This window comes from Chrysemys picta, chromosome 3, assembly GCF_011386835.1.
Source record: "Chrysemys picta bellii isolate R12L10 chromosome 3, ASM1138683v2, whole genome shotgun sequence".
Classification (NCBI taxonomy): domain Eukaryota; kingdom Metazoa; phylum Chordata; order Testudines; family Emydidae; genus Chrysemys; species Chrysemys picta.
The window spans coordinates 117,609,370-117,626,148 of NC_088793.1; the positions used below are offsets into that span (position 1 = coordinate 117,609,370).

The 16,779-nt window shown below is 41.8% G+C and overlaps 1 protein-coding gene across 5 annotated transcripts in view; it reads left to right on the forward strand.

Moving 5' to 3' along the window:
* Window positions 1-16,779, forward strand: part of TIAM2 (TIAM Rac1 associated GEF 2) — a 235,778-nt gene that overhangs the window by 213,827 nt on the left and 5,172 nt on the right. For all 5 annotated transcript variants that reach the window (XM_008177654.4, XM_065588849.1, XM_042848258.2 and 2 more), the window contains 9 exons: window positions 649-717; window positions 1,099-1,224; window positions 3,640-3,748; window positions 4,450-4,629; window positions 6,405-6,523; window positions 8,529-8,637; window positions 9,881-9,939; window positions 13,815-13,920; window positions 15,251-15,338. In XM_008177654.4, the coding sequence (XP_008175876.2) occupies window positions 649-717; window positions 1,099-1,224; window positions 3,640-3,748; window positions 4,450-4,629; window positions 6,405-6,523; window positions 8,529-8,637; window positions 9,881-9,939; window positions 13,815-13,920; window positions 15,251-15,338 (965 nt within the window). The remainder of the gene's footprint in view (window positions 1-648; window positions 718-1,098; window positions 1,225-3,639; window positions 3,749-4,449; window positions 4,630-6,404; window positions 6,524-8,528; window positions 8,638-9,880; window positions 9,940-13,814; window positions 13,921-15,250; window positions 15,339-16,779) is intronic.

The window sequence follows — 16,779 nt, forward strand, 5'->3', positions numbered from 1 at the left end:
GATCAGGCAAGTCATAACATTTTGGTGCAGGGCTCTCAAGAAGACACACATTCTGCCCTCTCTGTAAGAAATTCTGCCACTTCTTTTCTCAGGGTCACAAAGCCCTGCCTCGTAGACCCACGAGGCAGCCACGCACTTTGATGTGACATAGTAAGTCTTCCAGAGTAGCTTCAAGTCTGTGAAGAAATGACTGGAAAAGCCCTTAATCATGTTGCCCTAAAAATATAACAAAGCACTTTAATGTGTAATAAGATTTAAAAACACTACACATCATTTTGATTGTTAATACTAGTGTTTAACGGACTTGCTGCTGTTCACCCAACCTGTATGCTTATGAACCTTGATGTTGTTCATGTATTTCAATATTTGTGTTCTTCATAAAACCACCTTCTGTAATATTTTTATACCTCTGTGCACTAAAACAACATTTCTTTGTTACACTGTGCAGTTTGGGGCTATAAAACTGATAAAGCTTCAGTGGTAGGTTCAGATTAGCATGTGTCTAAATTAAAAAATAGTTTTTAGTGTTGCAAAAAAGTGAATTGTTTCTCAGTTTTCTTCTTGAACATGATTTTTATACACAGATCTCAAATGCAGCACAGTTTTGAATTGTTATATAAAGCTGAGCAAATTCTTTATTTCTTGCAGGATTTGAGTTGCCTTTTTGAGTTATACTTGGAACCCCTTCAAAATGAGACTTTCCTTACCCAAGATGAGGTGAGGCAATGGTTAAAAAAGATGTTTTCTTCATTCTTTTTTATTCTGTGTAAAATCACTTGGCACTTGGGCTTTTCCATTGCTGAGAACATGACAGAGAAAGCAAACAATGAACATAACAAAGCATATACTATTGTGTTTTTCTATTTAGCACATTAGTTACATCTTTTGTAATGGTAATTGTTCTCCTGACTAAAACATTTCTAAAAAATACTTTGGTATCTTTTAGCCACTTTTTCTTTGTGGAGTCATTGCCAACACTATTAAGAAAACAAAAAATCATTGACCTGTGGCATCCCTTTGTTTATAGCTCCTCTTTAGTGGATTGTCTCCTCATGGCATCCAGTAACATTAGAAACTTCATGTCTGATTTTCACACAGATGGAGTCATTGTTTGGCAGTCTGCCAGAAATGCTGAATTTCCAGAAGGTGTTTTTGGAGACCCTGGAAGATGGAATTTCTTCCTCCTCAGATTTTAACACACTGGAAACCCCATCCCAGTTTCGGGTAAACATGTGGTCTTTTAACTCATTGTAATGTGTTAGAGGTTTGTGCAGAGTTCTGATATTTAGGTTTATTCTTTCTCTCCTTCTCTTTCTCTCCATGTAGCTGTTTTTTATGTTTAAAAAGCTTTGCTTTTTATTGCAAATACATATTTAACACTGCCTGAATTCAGAAATGAAAAATAAAGGCTAACTTTGCATTTTAGTTCTTCTCTGGGCACCATGGAAAACTGTGCCATTGAAAACAAGTACTGATTTAGATGTTCAGTATTCTATAAATGCACAATGCTTAAAGGTGCTGTGTTCTCTTATAGCAAGGTCATTATCACTTGGCCAAATTCTGCCCTGCATTATGTCCCATGCAATCCATTGACGTGATGGTGCCTAATTCACCTGCTACATGATACAAATAACCCCAACTGTAGCCTGTGGGAGTTCTCTCACATCCAGGGCCCATGGAGTGTAAGTGAAGGCAGAATATGGCCCACTGTATGGTTCTTCACGTGCCTTACTAGCACCACTCACTCACCACCCACAAGAGGTGGGCTCCTATCCCATGACTGTTGTGTTATGAAACTAGGGGACAGTTCTGCTGTGTCTCCCAGATATGCATTGAGTTCTACTAAAGAAACGGGTTAAAAAGACTATTTTTTAAAATTTGTTGCTAACTTTTTTTGGTTTGTCCCCTTCCCCCCTCTTTTAATGGCTCCTACTTTTTTACTCTGTCATTCTATGGATTGTTTTCTAATAAGATCTCTCCTGCCCTGGTAGTCCCCGGGACTCACAGTCCTTCCCAATCTTACCTTCATCCAAAAAAGGAAACACAAAGGCCCCCAGGAATTACCACCTTTCAAAAAAGATGTTAACAGGCTTGAAAATCATCAGATTTTTTTTATACCTTCTTCTTGTATCAGCCACTACTTTCTTTTCAACCATACAGTTGCCCATATTCTTCCCAACACCACAAGCTCCATCACATGGTATTTGTAAGGGTTTGCGTCAGTCACAAGCTATTCAACAGCATGACTAGTTATTAATACTTGTATAAGAAGCAATATTGTCAGTGTAAAGTAAACTTCCCACTACCTTTCCAATGGGATAAACAGGGTTTTTGAAGAGCAAATGATTGCATGTGTTTGCATATGCAAGTTCAGGAATGGAATCCCATTGTGTCTGTGTGAAGTTCCATTTATAAAATGTGCTGTTGTTAAGCAGCAGACACATCAAAACAGATTTATTTTTGCAGACTCGTGCCACAACATGACGCCGTTGGCAGAAAAAGGAATCAAAGATGAAGTAATTGGTGTAGCTGACCCACACATACTTGGGGCAGGGAGAGTGGCGGAGTACAGGGAATTATTTTTATATGTGCCGGAAAACTGTCTCTTCACACTTTTAAATTGACACTCAGGCTCACGCTAGCTGTGATTTTCTTTGTGTAGAAGACAGGAGGTATGGAGATGTAATGAGTAATGGAGAAACACTAGAATTTTATTATAACTACTGGGTTTTTTTTTTCTTGGATTGCTCTATGAAGTGGCACTAAGAAGGCAGATAATTACAGTATTAATCTTTACCTTGTATGCATTTCATTAGCTTATTTCCCAAAGATACACAATAAATAGGGAAAGCTCTTTTAAAAAAAAAAGTCCTTGGTTTTTCCTTTTTAAAAAGTGAATTCAATGCTCATGAAACATGTCATTTTGACAGCATTGGAGACTGAAGTTCTCTATCATGAACAACACTGGTCCCCTGATGCACCTTTAATCCAGACCTGGAGGGATGAGTGAGGGGAGAGTCATTGCCCAGACCCTTGCAATGCTTGCTCTCATGGCTGAGGCTGGCTGCCAGTTGAGGCTCAGACTGACTGCAAGATGAAGTGGTTGTTTTGGTGATGTCCACAGGGAACTGGCTGAAACCGTTCAATCGTTTACTGTAGGCCACTGAACAATTGTCAAATTTTACCTACAGACCTGATTGGATTTGAATTTATAACCTAAAGCCAAAAGGCTCCATATCCTACTAGAACCCTCTCACCTATAAAGCCATACGTCAGAGAGGGTACACTTGCTTTTCAAACACCTACCCTTTGGAGAAATGCATTTCAACCACATTTTTCAGTTGTAAACTGAGCACATTTATAGGAAAGCCTTTGAAACAAAACAAATACAGAATCTAACAAGACTATCTAGCTTTTCAGAGTGGAGCCACACTTTAATGTTCTGGTATGCAGTGATTTCAGTTGTTAAATTAGGTTTATGGTTCTATGTAGAGAATATATCCTTGCCAGCATGGTTCAGAACAGATGCTGCCCTAGCTTGAAAACGGGGCCACAATATAAACTAGCTAAATCATTGCAGAGCCTTAATTAAGATTTTAATAATGAAATAAATAAATATGTTGATTATCTTGGTTTCAGAAACTGTTGTTTTCACTCGGAGGTTCTTTCCTGTATTATGCTGACCACTTCAAACTGTACAGTGGATTCTGTGCAAACCACATAAAAGTTCAGAAAGTCCTTGAGCGAGGTAATTCATTTTCTTGATTGATATAATTCATCTGTATGACTTTATCTTCAAATAAATCACTATAACTAGTTTTAGCAATTTGAGTCTTGTGCCCCAGGAGAATTCTAATATTAAAAAAGGAGAAGTGTGAGGTCTTTTTATGTGAATATCTGTGATCTGTCCTTGTGCTGAAATGTAATCATGATCTGAGGCAATAATAGAAGAAGTTTACTTTTGTAACACCTCCAGGGTAGCTTGAATAGCAACAGAAGCTCTTTCCATAAGGCTGTGCTATCTACAGATTCATTTCACGCTTAAAAAACCAGCAGCTTTTAGATCTATTTTGGGGTGTATGTGTGTGTGTGCAACATATGAGGGTTTGTCAGTCAAAGCTGCAGAGAACTAAGTGTAGGCTGAGATGGAAGTGATAAATTAGTTCTTTCACACCGAGATCTTGGTGTTTGGTTGCTTTGGAGCAGACCAAGTTTACAGTACATTGAGAGATTTATGGACAGGAGATGCTCACTCAGCAACTGTCAGTTCTGTAACGTGTTATTTGTAATTATTATGCTATTAATTATTCATTTTCTGCATTAAGCAGTGTTTGAAATACATATGAAAAGTGTCTTTTTAAAAAAAATGGAAGCATTGTGTTCGTCTGTTCTCAAATTAGCTTCTACGACTTCCCCATTGAACTGACCAGCTTCCCTTTCTACATTTAGCCAAAACAGATAAAGCTTTTAAGGCCTTTCTGGATGCACGGAACCCCACGAAACAGCATTCTTCTACGCTGGAGTCGTATCTCATCAAGCCTGTCCAGAGAGTGCTGAAGTACCCCTTGCTCCTGAAGGAGCTGGTGTCCCTGACAGATAATGAGAGTGAGGAGCATTATCATCTGACAGGTATCGATTTTCATTCTTCTATGGAGACTAAAGGGAGTTCAGGCCTTATTAAAATTGCGCAACTGTTGCAAACCAGCAGAATTTCTGTGTTATTGGAAAGTTTTCTCAAATCCTAGAGAGAATCATACTTACTTTCCTTTCTCTCCTTTAAAAAAAAAATGTGATTAAGAGCAAGCTGCTTTCCGTTGTTTCCAGGAAAAATCCTACTAGGTGCTGGAGAGTATGGATGTCTTTGGAAAAAATGGGTATGGCCAAGAGCTGCCATGATGGTTGGGACCAAGCTTTCCACTCTGTATTATTCTTGGAACACAGTCCAGACAGCTCCGTGTGCTCGCTTTTTTTTTTTTTTTTTTTTTGAGCTAGGAAATGGTGAAGAAAGCTCCATCTTGTGGTTGTTCTTCACTGTCAAAACATGTTAAAAAACTCAGCCAAATCAATGAGAAAATTGCCTGTAACTCTCATTTTAGTAGAGATGGATTTATGACTTCAGAGGTTTGCAATCTGCCCATTTAGAAAGGAAAAGACCACCTGTTTAAGCACAATAGAAAAGGAAGTAGGGTTGATTATTTTCTAGCACCTAGTCCTCCAGCTCTCACACAAACAAAACTCCCATTTGATCCTATATTTGGATTTTAAATTACTTCAATAGAACCTGAAAGCACTCAGCATCTGAGGGATCAGGCTTTTGAGGAAATATTTTATGGGTTAATTTTTTTCATTTTCACAACATACAGACTGAGCAAAAATCTATTGTAAGTGAGAAAGGTGAGGCTAACATCGAAGCAACAGGCTTATCAGGTATGGCCAGATACTAGTTCATCTGGTGCCAATGGCAAAACTTTCCTTTGATGTCAAATAGAGCTGGATAGAACCTTTACTGTTTGTCCTTGTGGAGGATTCAGAGTAGATGCCAAGTTAATACAGGTATCAGCAACCCTGATCACTTAAAGTCAAAAGTGCAACTATGCTATAAACCCCAAGAGCTGGGGAAACTCTTAAAAAAGAAAATAGCTTTTCTGCATCAAAAACAATCTTGAGATGAGTTGCTTGTGGAATAAACTTGACACCAAAATATGAAAGGAATGTTCAGTTAATAGTTGGCAGGGTCTGGGGAAGCGAACCTCACCTCTTCCAACCCCTTTATAAATTACTACAAAATCCAGCTGAAATTCAACGCCTTTCTTGTAGTAATAATTTTTTTTTAAAAGCTGGTCTATAGAATTTAACCTCACGAATGTTTCCCCAAGATACAAAACGCAAGAAGCCTGTGTGGTTGGCTACCATATTTCCTCAAGTCTTCCTGTGCTGAGCCAGACTCCCCTTTTTACAGTAAAACTCATGCAAACAGCTTATTTTAGTGAGGCTGTAGTCACACTTGAAGCTCCTAATGGCCTTATTCATTGATTCTTGTTTGTGCTAATGGTGCCACAACCACAGCTATATTTACTACCATGCCATCAGGCTGAAGTTTTATATACTCAGTAGCTTTTTTACTAAAATATTTATTTCAGTATTTTGAGGTACTTAAAACACCAGCTAAGAAGCTCTTTGAATATGCTGATCCGCAAGTGTGGAGCCCATATTTACTATGACTAAGTAAAGTCTTATCTAGTCATCATTATTGTTGGTCAGAGACCATTGTGACTTGGGACCTTGAATAATTTCGACCCTGAATAAAAATTTCTCCTGGGCTTTAATAAAAAAAAAATCATGCATTTATAAAATGAAACTGAATTATTTGTTTGTTTAATGGTGGATTTGTTTGAAAACTTCAGAGGCGCTGAAGGCAATGGAAAAAGTAGCCAGTCACATCAATGAGATGCAGAAGATATATGAGGACTATGGTACCGTGTTTGACCAACTGGTTGCAGATCAGAGTGGAACAGAGAAGGAGGTAAGAGCACGAGTGGAACGTGTATTATTCACACTTCAGATGAAGTCCTGTATGATACTGTATCTACTTAACTCTTATTGGAGTCATGAAGGGGATCTTAATTGTGAGTTCAGGGTGCTGTTTTGTGTGTCTCCCATCAAATTTCCTTCTCAAAGAGCTTGTCTATACAAACAGTGCATGGCAAGTTGGGATGTAAATCTACCTCACAACACCCTACGGCACTCAGTGTCCTTGTGGACTCGACTGATGTGCACTAAAATTTCTCATTTCAAAGTTCACTGGGGAACTTTTAGTGCACACCAATAGGGACCACACAGATACTTTGTGCACAGCAGGCAAGTGCAAGGTAGATTTACACCCCATGCTGCAAATAAACTGTTCATATAGGTAAGAACTCAGCAGGTACTGTCATGTTTACACAAACTGCTGCCAGAACCTTCTCTTGGTCTGCCATGAAGGGCAGATGGGAGCAGACAGCCACTGTAACTCACAGCAAGAAAACAATGAAAATCGGTGGCTCTCAACCTTTCCAGACTTCTGTGCCTCTTTCAGGAGCCTTACTTGTCTTGCGTACCCCCAAGTTTCACCTCACTTAAAAACTGCTTGCTTACAAAATCAGGCATAAAACCACAAAGTGTCACAGCACACTAGTACTGAAAAATTGCTTACTTCTCATTTTTACCATATAACTATAAAATAAATCAATTGCTATATAAATATTGTACTTCTATTTCAGTGTACAGTATATAGAGCAGGATAAACAAGTCATTGTATGAAATTTTAGTTTGTACTGACTTCACTAGTGCTTTTTATGTAGCCTGTTGTAAAACTAGGCAAATAGATGAGTTGATGTACCCCCTGGAAGGACTTCTGTGTCCCCCCAGGGGTACATGTACCTCCGGCTGAGAACCACTGCTGTACATTATACATGTCCCAAGGCCAAATTTTATGCATGAGTGCTTAGATTTCAGAAAATGGAATCTTTTTTCATCAAAAGGACTCTAGCAGGATTCATTATAATGCCTATTTCTACCATCATTCTGAATTCATCTAGTGCTGATACATACATGGCTGTTTATCAGTGCAAAAAAACATTAGTTGGTATTATGGCCCAGCGCATCTGCTAGTATGAACTGCCATAGTTCTGCTGACTTCAGTTGAGCAGCCCCAATATACATCAGCTGTGGAAGTGGCTATTTTTGTCTATTAATATGTGTAATGTGTTCTCTGGTGCGAGAGACCCTTAGCATCCAGGAAGGGCTTTTTTGTTACCAATATCTCAAAATTATTTGCTCTGATCTGAGCTCTAGACATGAATGTGCATCCATATAAAATGTGTATTTATCACCCCTCTAATCAAATTGGTTATTTTATTACAATATTTAAAAAGAAAACTAGTGAAAGCATAACGGATCTTGTTCTCTAGTGTCTCCCAGAACTGGGCCAGCAAGCTCACTAGATTTAGCCATTTGTGGCCAATGATGTATAAGTGGATCATCCATTTAGCTTGATCCTTAAAGGTGCGACAACTACTGATTTCATTGTTTTAAGTTTCATCCTGGTAAAGGAGCCAAATTGTTTCTGTTCTGGAAGAGAGAAAGAACTGCTCAAAAGAAAGAAAAGCCCAAGAGAACCAGTCATGTCCTAATTCAGTCAGTGAAAGGATCTTATACATTGATTAGTCTATAGAAATGAAAGGGATGATAAAGGAATGTCACACTTGGCTGTATCTCAGTGACAGAACTTCAAGTCAGACATAACGTTCTGTGTGTTAGTAGCAAAAATAAGCTCTAAGAGGCAAATCACCCAGCTTCCATAACTTGTGTGCTATTATTTTTATGGGCAGTATTTTTTTAAATATATTGCTATTTACACAACCATGGTTCAGTGCAATATATATATATAGGCATACTTTTTATTTATCAGCCTGCACTCATTAACATTTGTGGTTGATGATTGTTAATCAAGACATTAATTGCACTTATTTTTTTATAACCTAATACAGGTCACAGAACTTTCAATGGGAGAACTTCTGATGCACTCTGCTGTTTCCTGGTTGAATCCTTTCCCATCACTGGGCAAAGCAAGAAAAGACCTTGAACTTACAGTGTTTGGTTAGTGTCCTATTAAGAGAAAACCCTAAAGATATCGAGTACATCTTCTAGCTAGTAAAATATGACAACTGCCATTGTACTAATGAAGACTAACTATAAAACGTAAGCCCTGTATAGCCATGTAATGGTTGGAGTGGTCCTGGATGTGGAGGACAGACACAAAATTTCCTGGAAATGTTATTGAGATGTAGATGATAGAGGTCTAGATACCTGAGATTAGTAGCACACGCACTAACTTCCCTGTGATGGCTTTTCCTTCTGCTTACTCTACTATCACCAAAGACCTAGCTCATCTCTGCAAACATTGCCACTATTTGGCATACACCTAGGTGGGTAGCTGAAGATCGTGAATAACTTTGAGGGTTTGAGTTATTCATTCATTTAGCTGATGACTAACAGAGACCTTGAACTTCAACTAGTTAGACACAGCCGATTTATGTAGGAATTGAGGGTGGGCTAAAAACATAATGTTTAACACGCCAGTTTGGGTAGCCGTTAGGGTAAGTGGGCATTTTTGTTTGAAATTGAAGTGCATGCATGAGGAGGCACCATCTCTTTGCCCACAGATAAATCCAACTGTGTTAATCAGCGATTCATTTATACTGAACATGTTGGGTCAGACATTTCCTAGTGACCATAGGCAACTCACTGAGTGCCCAGTTCTCCATCTGCAAAATGGCGATAATAGCACTTCCCTACCTCACTGGGGCATTGTGAGGATAGATACATGAAAGAGTGTGAAGCACTCAGATATGATGGTAATACCTTAGAGAGCTAATCAGGAATTTGGAGAGCTCTGAAGTCTGTCACACTCCAAAGGAAATGCTGAACTGCATCAAAGAACAGATTTGACATCATCTCTAATGGGCCTCTTTTTTTTCTGCAACACTTTCCTTCCCCTCAAGGGAAGTTGCTGGCATGTTGCTTCTTCACAATCACGTTTCCAATTTGTACTCTGCATTTATTAAAGGCCAATTTCTGTAATCTTGATACAGGGAGATAGGCTTTCAAACAGTATTGCTCATCCCTAATTCTTTTACGAAAGTAGTTTTGTGACAGAGGCAGACTTGTATCACACAGTTTAAACAGTTGCTATGGGAATTTTGTGTGGGTGTGTAGGGTCAACAAGTACCCCATAGATTGTGGAGAACTAGAAAGAACTGTAAATAGTCAGTACAGCCATCATGTCTGTTTTGTTGAATACTAGACCTACAATCAAAGGCCTCTTGTTTTTCCTTTTCAGTTTTTAAGCGGGCCGTCATACTGGTATATAAGGAGAACTGCAAACTGAAAAAGAAACTGGTAAGTCTGGCAGTAATTTCAGTTCAAGCTATAGATATGTATGCATAGGGTCATAGAGTTTAAGGCAGAAGGGACCACCAGATCATCTATGGTCACTACTAAGATTCAAAATTGAATATGCCAATACTGAAAGAAGTGAATGGTACAAGCTGCTGTTTTAATGCAACCATATCACAGTGGGCTGCGCTTGCTCTCACAGGCTAAACTGGTTGAGGTGTTCAATATTTGACTGAGACTGGAAGACTGTCTGGATGTTGCAACAGGTTGTGTTACTGATTCAATAAGCAGCACATTTCTGTGTGAACTAATGCCCCAGCTGGTTGTTGGGAGGTGATTTCTGTCAGATGAGATATAGTATGTAATCATTTGAGAGTCATTAAAGAACCCAAGGGACTTTTCATTAACCTGGGTATTCTGGTATAATTCAAACTCAGTTATTTTCCAATTACATCACTTCCCCCTAAAGTATCAATTGAATATGCATTCTTTATGTCCTGTCCTAAACTGGTGAGCCATGTAGCTAAAGCAATCCCTGTGTGTAGTACATAGTTCACTCTGGAATGAAAGGTAGCATGAAAAAATACTTATTTAATTGGGATAGTTAAACAAATTTCAGTTTACAGCTAAGTATCTCATTTTATATGCCCCAATTACTTGAAATACACCCAACTCTCTACTCCCCAGGTCACAAGAAAACAAGTCAAGGGAGTGTCTTGAAATAACTTGCAGAGACTGATATACAATGAGCAGTTAAATCTAGAAAGAAATAAGCTGTGCCTTAATTTGCCTAGGATGGCTTTTTCCTGTGAATAAGCTAATTACATACCCCTGAGGGCATTCTGTGCCAAAAAAAATAAAAATTCTGTGTACGTTTTAAAATTCTGCAAAATTCAGAAAATTTTGTCAAATAAATATAGAGGCTCCAGCATGGCATTGGGGAGCACAGGCCACTGGCTGCACAGAGGTGGGAGATCACTGTGCATCTCTCCCTCCCCCCTCCCGGAACATGGACTCAGTGGTAAGGCTGCACCCAATCCTGACACAGCACAAGGACCGGGCCTGCCCCAGAAACATCCCAGAGCTCTGCCCTTCCATGTCAGGTGCACCAGGTGTGGGCAGGCAGGCTCAGCAAGGCAGGATCCAGGTGTTGAGAGGCTTAGTGTGTGGGGAATCCAGGTGTGGGTGAGAGGGTTCTGTGTGGGGCAGTCGGGGTGTGGATGACTCAATGGGGGATCTGGATACACAGGGGCTTGGGGGGTTCTGGGTGCAACAGTAATGGGACTCTGCAGGGGGGTCCAGGTGAAGGTGGTTGGGGCTTAGCAGCAGGGGTCTAAGTGTGGGGGGGATAGAGCTCATAGAATATGGGGGGCTCAGTGAAGGGAGCCAGATGCTGGGAGAGTGGGGCTCAGTGGGGTTAGGATCCAGGTGCGGCTGGCTGGGGCACAGTGGGGATCCGGGTGGCTCGTCAGGGTGGTCCAGGGGCAGGGGGAGTGGGGCTTGGGGGGGGGTTTCTGGGTGTGTGGTGGTCTGGATGCCAGGGGTTGGATGGATATGGGAGCAGCTCTCTGTACAGTGATCCCTCCCCCTGCAGCTGAGGAGTGATGGGTGCAGGAAGCGCTGGGGGACGGGGGGAGTTTGCAGAGCTTCCTACAGCCAGGGGAGAAATCTGGGGATGGGTCTGACCTGGCCCTGGATGCCATGCAAGGGAAGAGGAAGTCCCATTCTCCCCAGCCCAGCCGGGACTAGCAGCTGAGCCCGGCACAGGGTAGGAGCCACCAGCTGCCCTCGCCCCACAGTGATTTACCTCTCTGCTGGCTGCCCTGGGCACCTGAAACATACTGCTGGGGAGGGTTGCATGATAGTTTTTGTGGCTTCCCTGTCAGTCATTTTTCTGTGGGGAACATAAATTCTGCACATGCGCAGTGGCACAGAATTCCCCCAGGAGTAAATTACAACAGGGGAGATGACATGGAGCATTAATGTAATGTGCTTATACTAAGAGAGATATAAACAACTGCAATAAAAGGAACAGTAGCAGTATTGCCAAACTGAAGAATTTGTTTTGCTGGCCAATAAGTAGTTGGTTTACTCATAGTGAACTTGCGCTCAGTTAGTTTCTTTCATGTGGAAATATTATGTAATTTATTAAAGCTGCAGCAATCTGTTTTTCTGGAATTCTGAAAGCTCTAGCTATCATTGTTTTACAATCAAACTAACAGTAAAGTATTTAAGGAGTAGGACTATTCGGAAAAAATCTGCTTTTAGAAGTGAGTCCTTGGACAGAAGGCCACTTTATCAAGAACATTTATATCAATAGAAACAATGAGGAATCCTTGTGGCACCTTAGAGAATAACAAATTTATTTGGGCATAAGCTTTCGTGGGCTAGAACCCATTTCATCAGATGCATGGAGTGGAAAATACAGGAGCAGGTATAAATAAATATATGGAGATATACCGATCTCATATAACTGGAAGGGACCCTGAAAGGTCATTGAGTCTAGCCGCCTGCCTTCACTAGCAGGACCAAGTACTGATTTTGCCCCAGAGTCCTACGTGGCCCCCTCAAGGATTGAATTCACAACCCTGGGTTTAGCAAGGCCAATGCGCAAACCACTGAGCTATCCCTCTCCCCATAGGTATAAATATATGACAGGATTGGGGTTGCTTTACCAAGTGTGAGATCAGTCTAATGAGATAAATCAATTAACAGCAGGATACCAAAGGAGGAAAAATAACTTCTGAAGTGGTAAGAGAGTGGCCCATTACAGACAGTTGACAAGAAGGTCTGAGTAACAGTAGGGAGAAATTAGTATTGGGGAAATTAGGTTTAGGTTTTGTAATGACCCAACCACTCCCAGTCTTTATTCAGGTCTAATCTGATGGTGTCCAGTTTGCAAATTAATTCCAGTTCTGCAGCTTCACGTTGGAATCTGTTTTTGAAGGTTTTTTTTGTTGAAGAATTGCCACTTTGAGGTCTGTTATTGAGAGATTGAAGTGTTCTCCTACTGGTTTTTGAATGTTATGATTCCTGATGTCAGATTTGTGTCCATTTATTCTTTTGCATAGAGAATGTCTGGCTTGGCCAATGTACATGGCAGAGGGGCACATGATGGCATATATCACATTGGTAGATGTGCAGGTGAATGAGCCCCTGATGGTATGGCTGATGTGGTTAGGTCCTATGATGGTGTCCCTTGAATAGATATGTGGACAAAGCTGGCACCGGGGTTTGTTGCAGGGTTTGGTTCCTGGGTTGGTGTTTTTTGTTGTGGTGTGTGGTTGCTGATGAGTATTTGCTTCAGGTTGGGGGGCTGTCTGTACGCGGGGACTGGCCTGTCTCCCAAGGTCTGTGAGCGTGAGAAATCCCAACTGAGCCCCACTCTCCCAGCATCTGGCTACCCCCACACCCTATGAGCTCTATCCCCTCCCCCACTTAAACCCTGGCTGCTGAGTCCCACCTTCACCTGGACCCCCCTGCAGAGTCCCATTACCATTGCACCCAGAACCCCCCAACAAGCCCATGTGCATCCAGATCCCCCATTGAGCCACCTGCACCCCGAATGCCCCACACAGAACGCTCTCAACCCACCCCTGGATTCCCCCCACACTTGGTAAAGCAACCCCCATCTTTTCATATATTTATATCTGCTCCTGTATTTTCCACTTCATGCATCCAATGAAGTGGGTTTTAGCCCACGAAAGCTTACGCCCAAATAAATTCGTTAGTCTCTAAGGTGCCACAAGGACTCCTTGTTGTTTCTGCTGATACAGACTAACACGGCTACCACTCTGAAATTTATATCAATGCAGACATCAGTTACGTTGCTTTACCTCTTTTTTTTAAAAATATGTCTGTTATTTTTCAATTTGTAGCCCAATAATGTACGGGCCGCACATAATTATGGCGACTTGGATCCATTTAAATTTCGTTGGCTAATTCCTTTATCTGCTCTTCAAGTCCGGCTGGGGAATACAGCAGGTAATTATATTTTACTTTATTAGTTCCTAATGTATTGATATCTACACATTGCTTCCTGAAGTCTTGTGAACAGGCAAACATTTCTAACCTGGGTACATAATGTAGTATCAGATAAACATATGTCCTCCTATCTCTCTCTTGCTCGAAACATTTATACACCCACACCCTGCAGTTGCATGTGCTTGTAAGGGCCATAGGCTTTAATAGATATTTTCATTCAGATATTCTGTCTTCACACCTAATTTTCTTCCCTTCTGTAATCAGAGAACAAGTTCAAGAACGTTGGCTGTTTAAGTGTTACCCTGAAGCTGACTTGCTAGGGTGGTGTTGCTATGTCATGGCAGAAACTCAGCATAGACCTGCAACAGGTTAGGGTTAACATGGCAAAACAGAAACCCACAACAAAAGGGTAGGGAAAAACCTGAAGAGGCTGCTCAAAGCAATCTAATGATAACATGGGCCAAATTCTATCATACTTGACACCCCCTGCAATATCACTGCTGTCCAGGATGCAGCATGAGAGAAAGGATTGTCCAGGGATTAGTGTGCAAGCCAGAGATCTGGGTTCCATTCTCTGCTCCATCACAGACTTCTTGTGTGATCTTGGGCAAGTCATTTATGGTGGAGTTTTCAAAAGCACTTAGGTGCCTAATTGACTGAAATGAATGGAAATTAGGTGCCTAGGTACTTTAGAAAATCCCATGGTTAATCTCTGTGCCTCTGTTCCCCATCTGTAAGCAGGGGGATAAGAGCACTTCCCTACCTCACAGGTGTGTGTGAGGACCAATACATTAACAACTCTGAAGGGCTTTAATACTATGGTGATGGAGACCATGTAAGTACTTCAGATTTGAGATCTAAATCAGCCCCAGTTGATATAGCAGAGCTGAACTGAATTATGTGACAAACTGGTAGCTGAGGAGGAGGGGAGATAAAGCAGACACAGAAGCAAAGAGAATCCTGTCTATGCAAGGAGTAGCCTAGTGTTGCCAGTGGAAGTTCAAGGTCAACATTCTTGGTGAGAAAAGGCCTAATATTAGTCCTCACAGGGGCTGGTAGGTTGAATTTCAAGGCTTCAGAAATAACGAGGAGCATGTTCGTGTCCATTGAAGCGAGTGATGGAAAGGAAGAGTCTTGTTCTGGAAAAGAAGTTGAGTTTGTAAAGACAAGTTGTAAGTCATAAAACTTAGCACTCCTCCGCAGGTTGCAGCTCATCATGCAGATATCAGCTTTTCTATTAACCTTGTCTTGGTGAGACGCTGAGATCTATATTGTTGTCTGTGTAGTCTGAAGGCATGAATTATTCACAATTTTTTTTTTCTATCTGTAGGAACAGAAAACAATTGCATCTGGGAACTGATTCATACGAAGTCAGAAATAGAAGGCAGGCCAGAAACAATCTTTCAGTTGTGCAGCAGGTAAATTTGACATGAAATATATTTTTGACAAAATTACACTAATGTAATGACAAGAGAACATTTTATTTTTCCAGGTGACCTTTTTTCCTCTCAGCACTTCTAAAACACCCATCACCTCAAATCCAGGCACTGAGGCAATCTTTAATTGGATGGAATTCGATGTGTAGAAAATATCTGAAATTAGAGTGAATTCGGCTCAGTCATTCATTCAGTGTCAGGAATCTGCACACGTTTTATTGTATGATCTTAAATTTCAGTGAATTATGACTGATGCAGTCAATGGCTAGAGCCACAAAGGGATTTAGGCTTCCAAATGCCACTTCAGGTGTCTAAGTCCGAAATTTAGATCCTCAAAATCCCTGCTCAGCTGGCACTTAACTTTCCTAGACACCTAATTTTCATTGCTTCAGTCCCCTAAACTTCTTCTGGTGGGCATGCATACAGCTGCCTCTCTCATGCCTAAACCTGAACAGGATCCTCAAACTAGGAGTTGCCTATCTCCCCTGCAACGCCTGATCTGGTAGACACTACCCAAGTGGGCCTTGCATAAAACACAGCTGCTGAAGGAGCTTGCCCCCTGTAGCCAAATGGTTAGAGTACTCACCCAGAATGTGGGAGACCCAGGTTCAGTTCCCCTCCATCTGCCTGATGTCTAGTACATTCACCAGTAGGCTATTGGTATTCTGGGGTGGGACTCTGTAGCAATGTGCAGACTCACCCAGCGGCGCCTCGTGTTGGTTACTTCCGGGAATTAGCTCTCCAGCTTCCGGAGCGCCTTCTTCAGGCCGGTGTCTTGCCACCACTGCTGGCCCCCGTGTCCCTACTGGACCCTGGTGCCCCTTTATCTGGGGGCTGCCCCCTGGCAGTAACCCCTTTCTCTTTGGGTCTCCCCTCCCCGGGGAACCCCCACCCAGCCTCAGAATAAGGCCACTGCCAGTCACCAACTGGGGCAGACTGCAGTATAAGCCACTCATCATCAGCAAGGTTGGGTTTGGACCTGTTGCCTTTGCCTACCCCTGAGCTGCCCTCTGCAACCCCCATTACCTATTTGCCTTTTGCTAGGCTGCAACCTGGGGCTTTCCAGGCTGGAGCTCCCCAGCCTTTCCCCAGGCCTGCTCCACTCAGGTACCCTGTCTCTAGCACCCTGCAGCCAGGTCCTTCTCTCTCTGTATTCAGAGAGAGAGAGAGAGAGAGAGACTGTCTGTTTGAGCTCCTAGCTCAAGCCTTTATAGGGCCAGCTGGGCCCTGATTGGGGCATGGCCCCAGCTGAGCCTGCTTCCTCCCAATCAGCCCAGGCATCTTGCCCTTCCACAGCCCTCCTCCAGGACTGTTTTAAACCCCTCAGGGCAGGAGCGGGTGACCACCCCGCTACAGACTCCTTCAACCATCCTATTGAAGCTGTTCCACTTTGTATAAATAACTAAGCAGCACCAATCTTCAG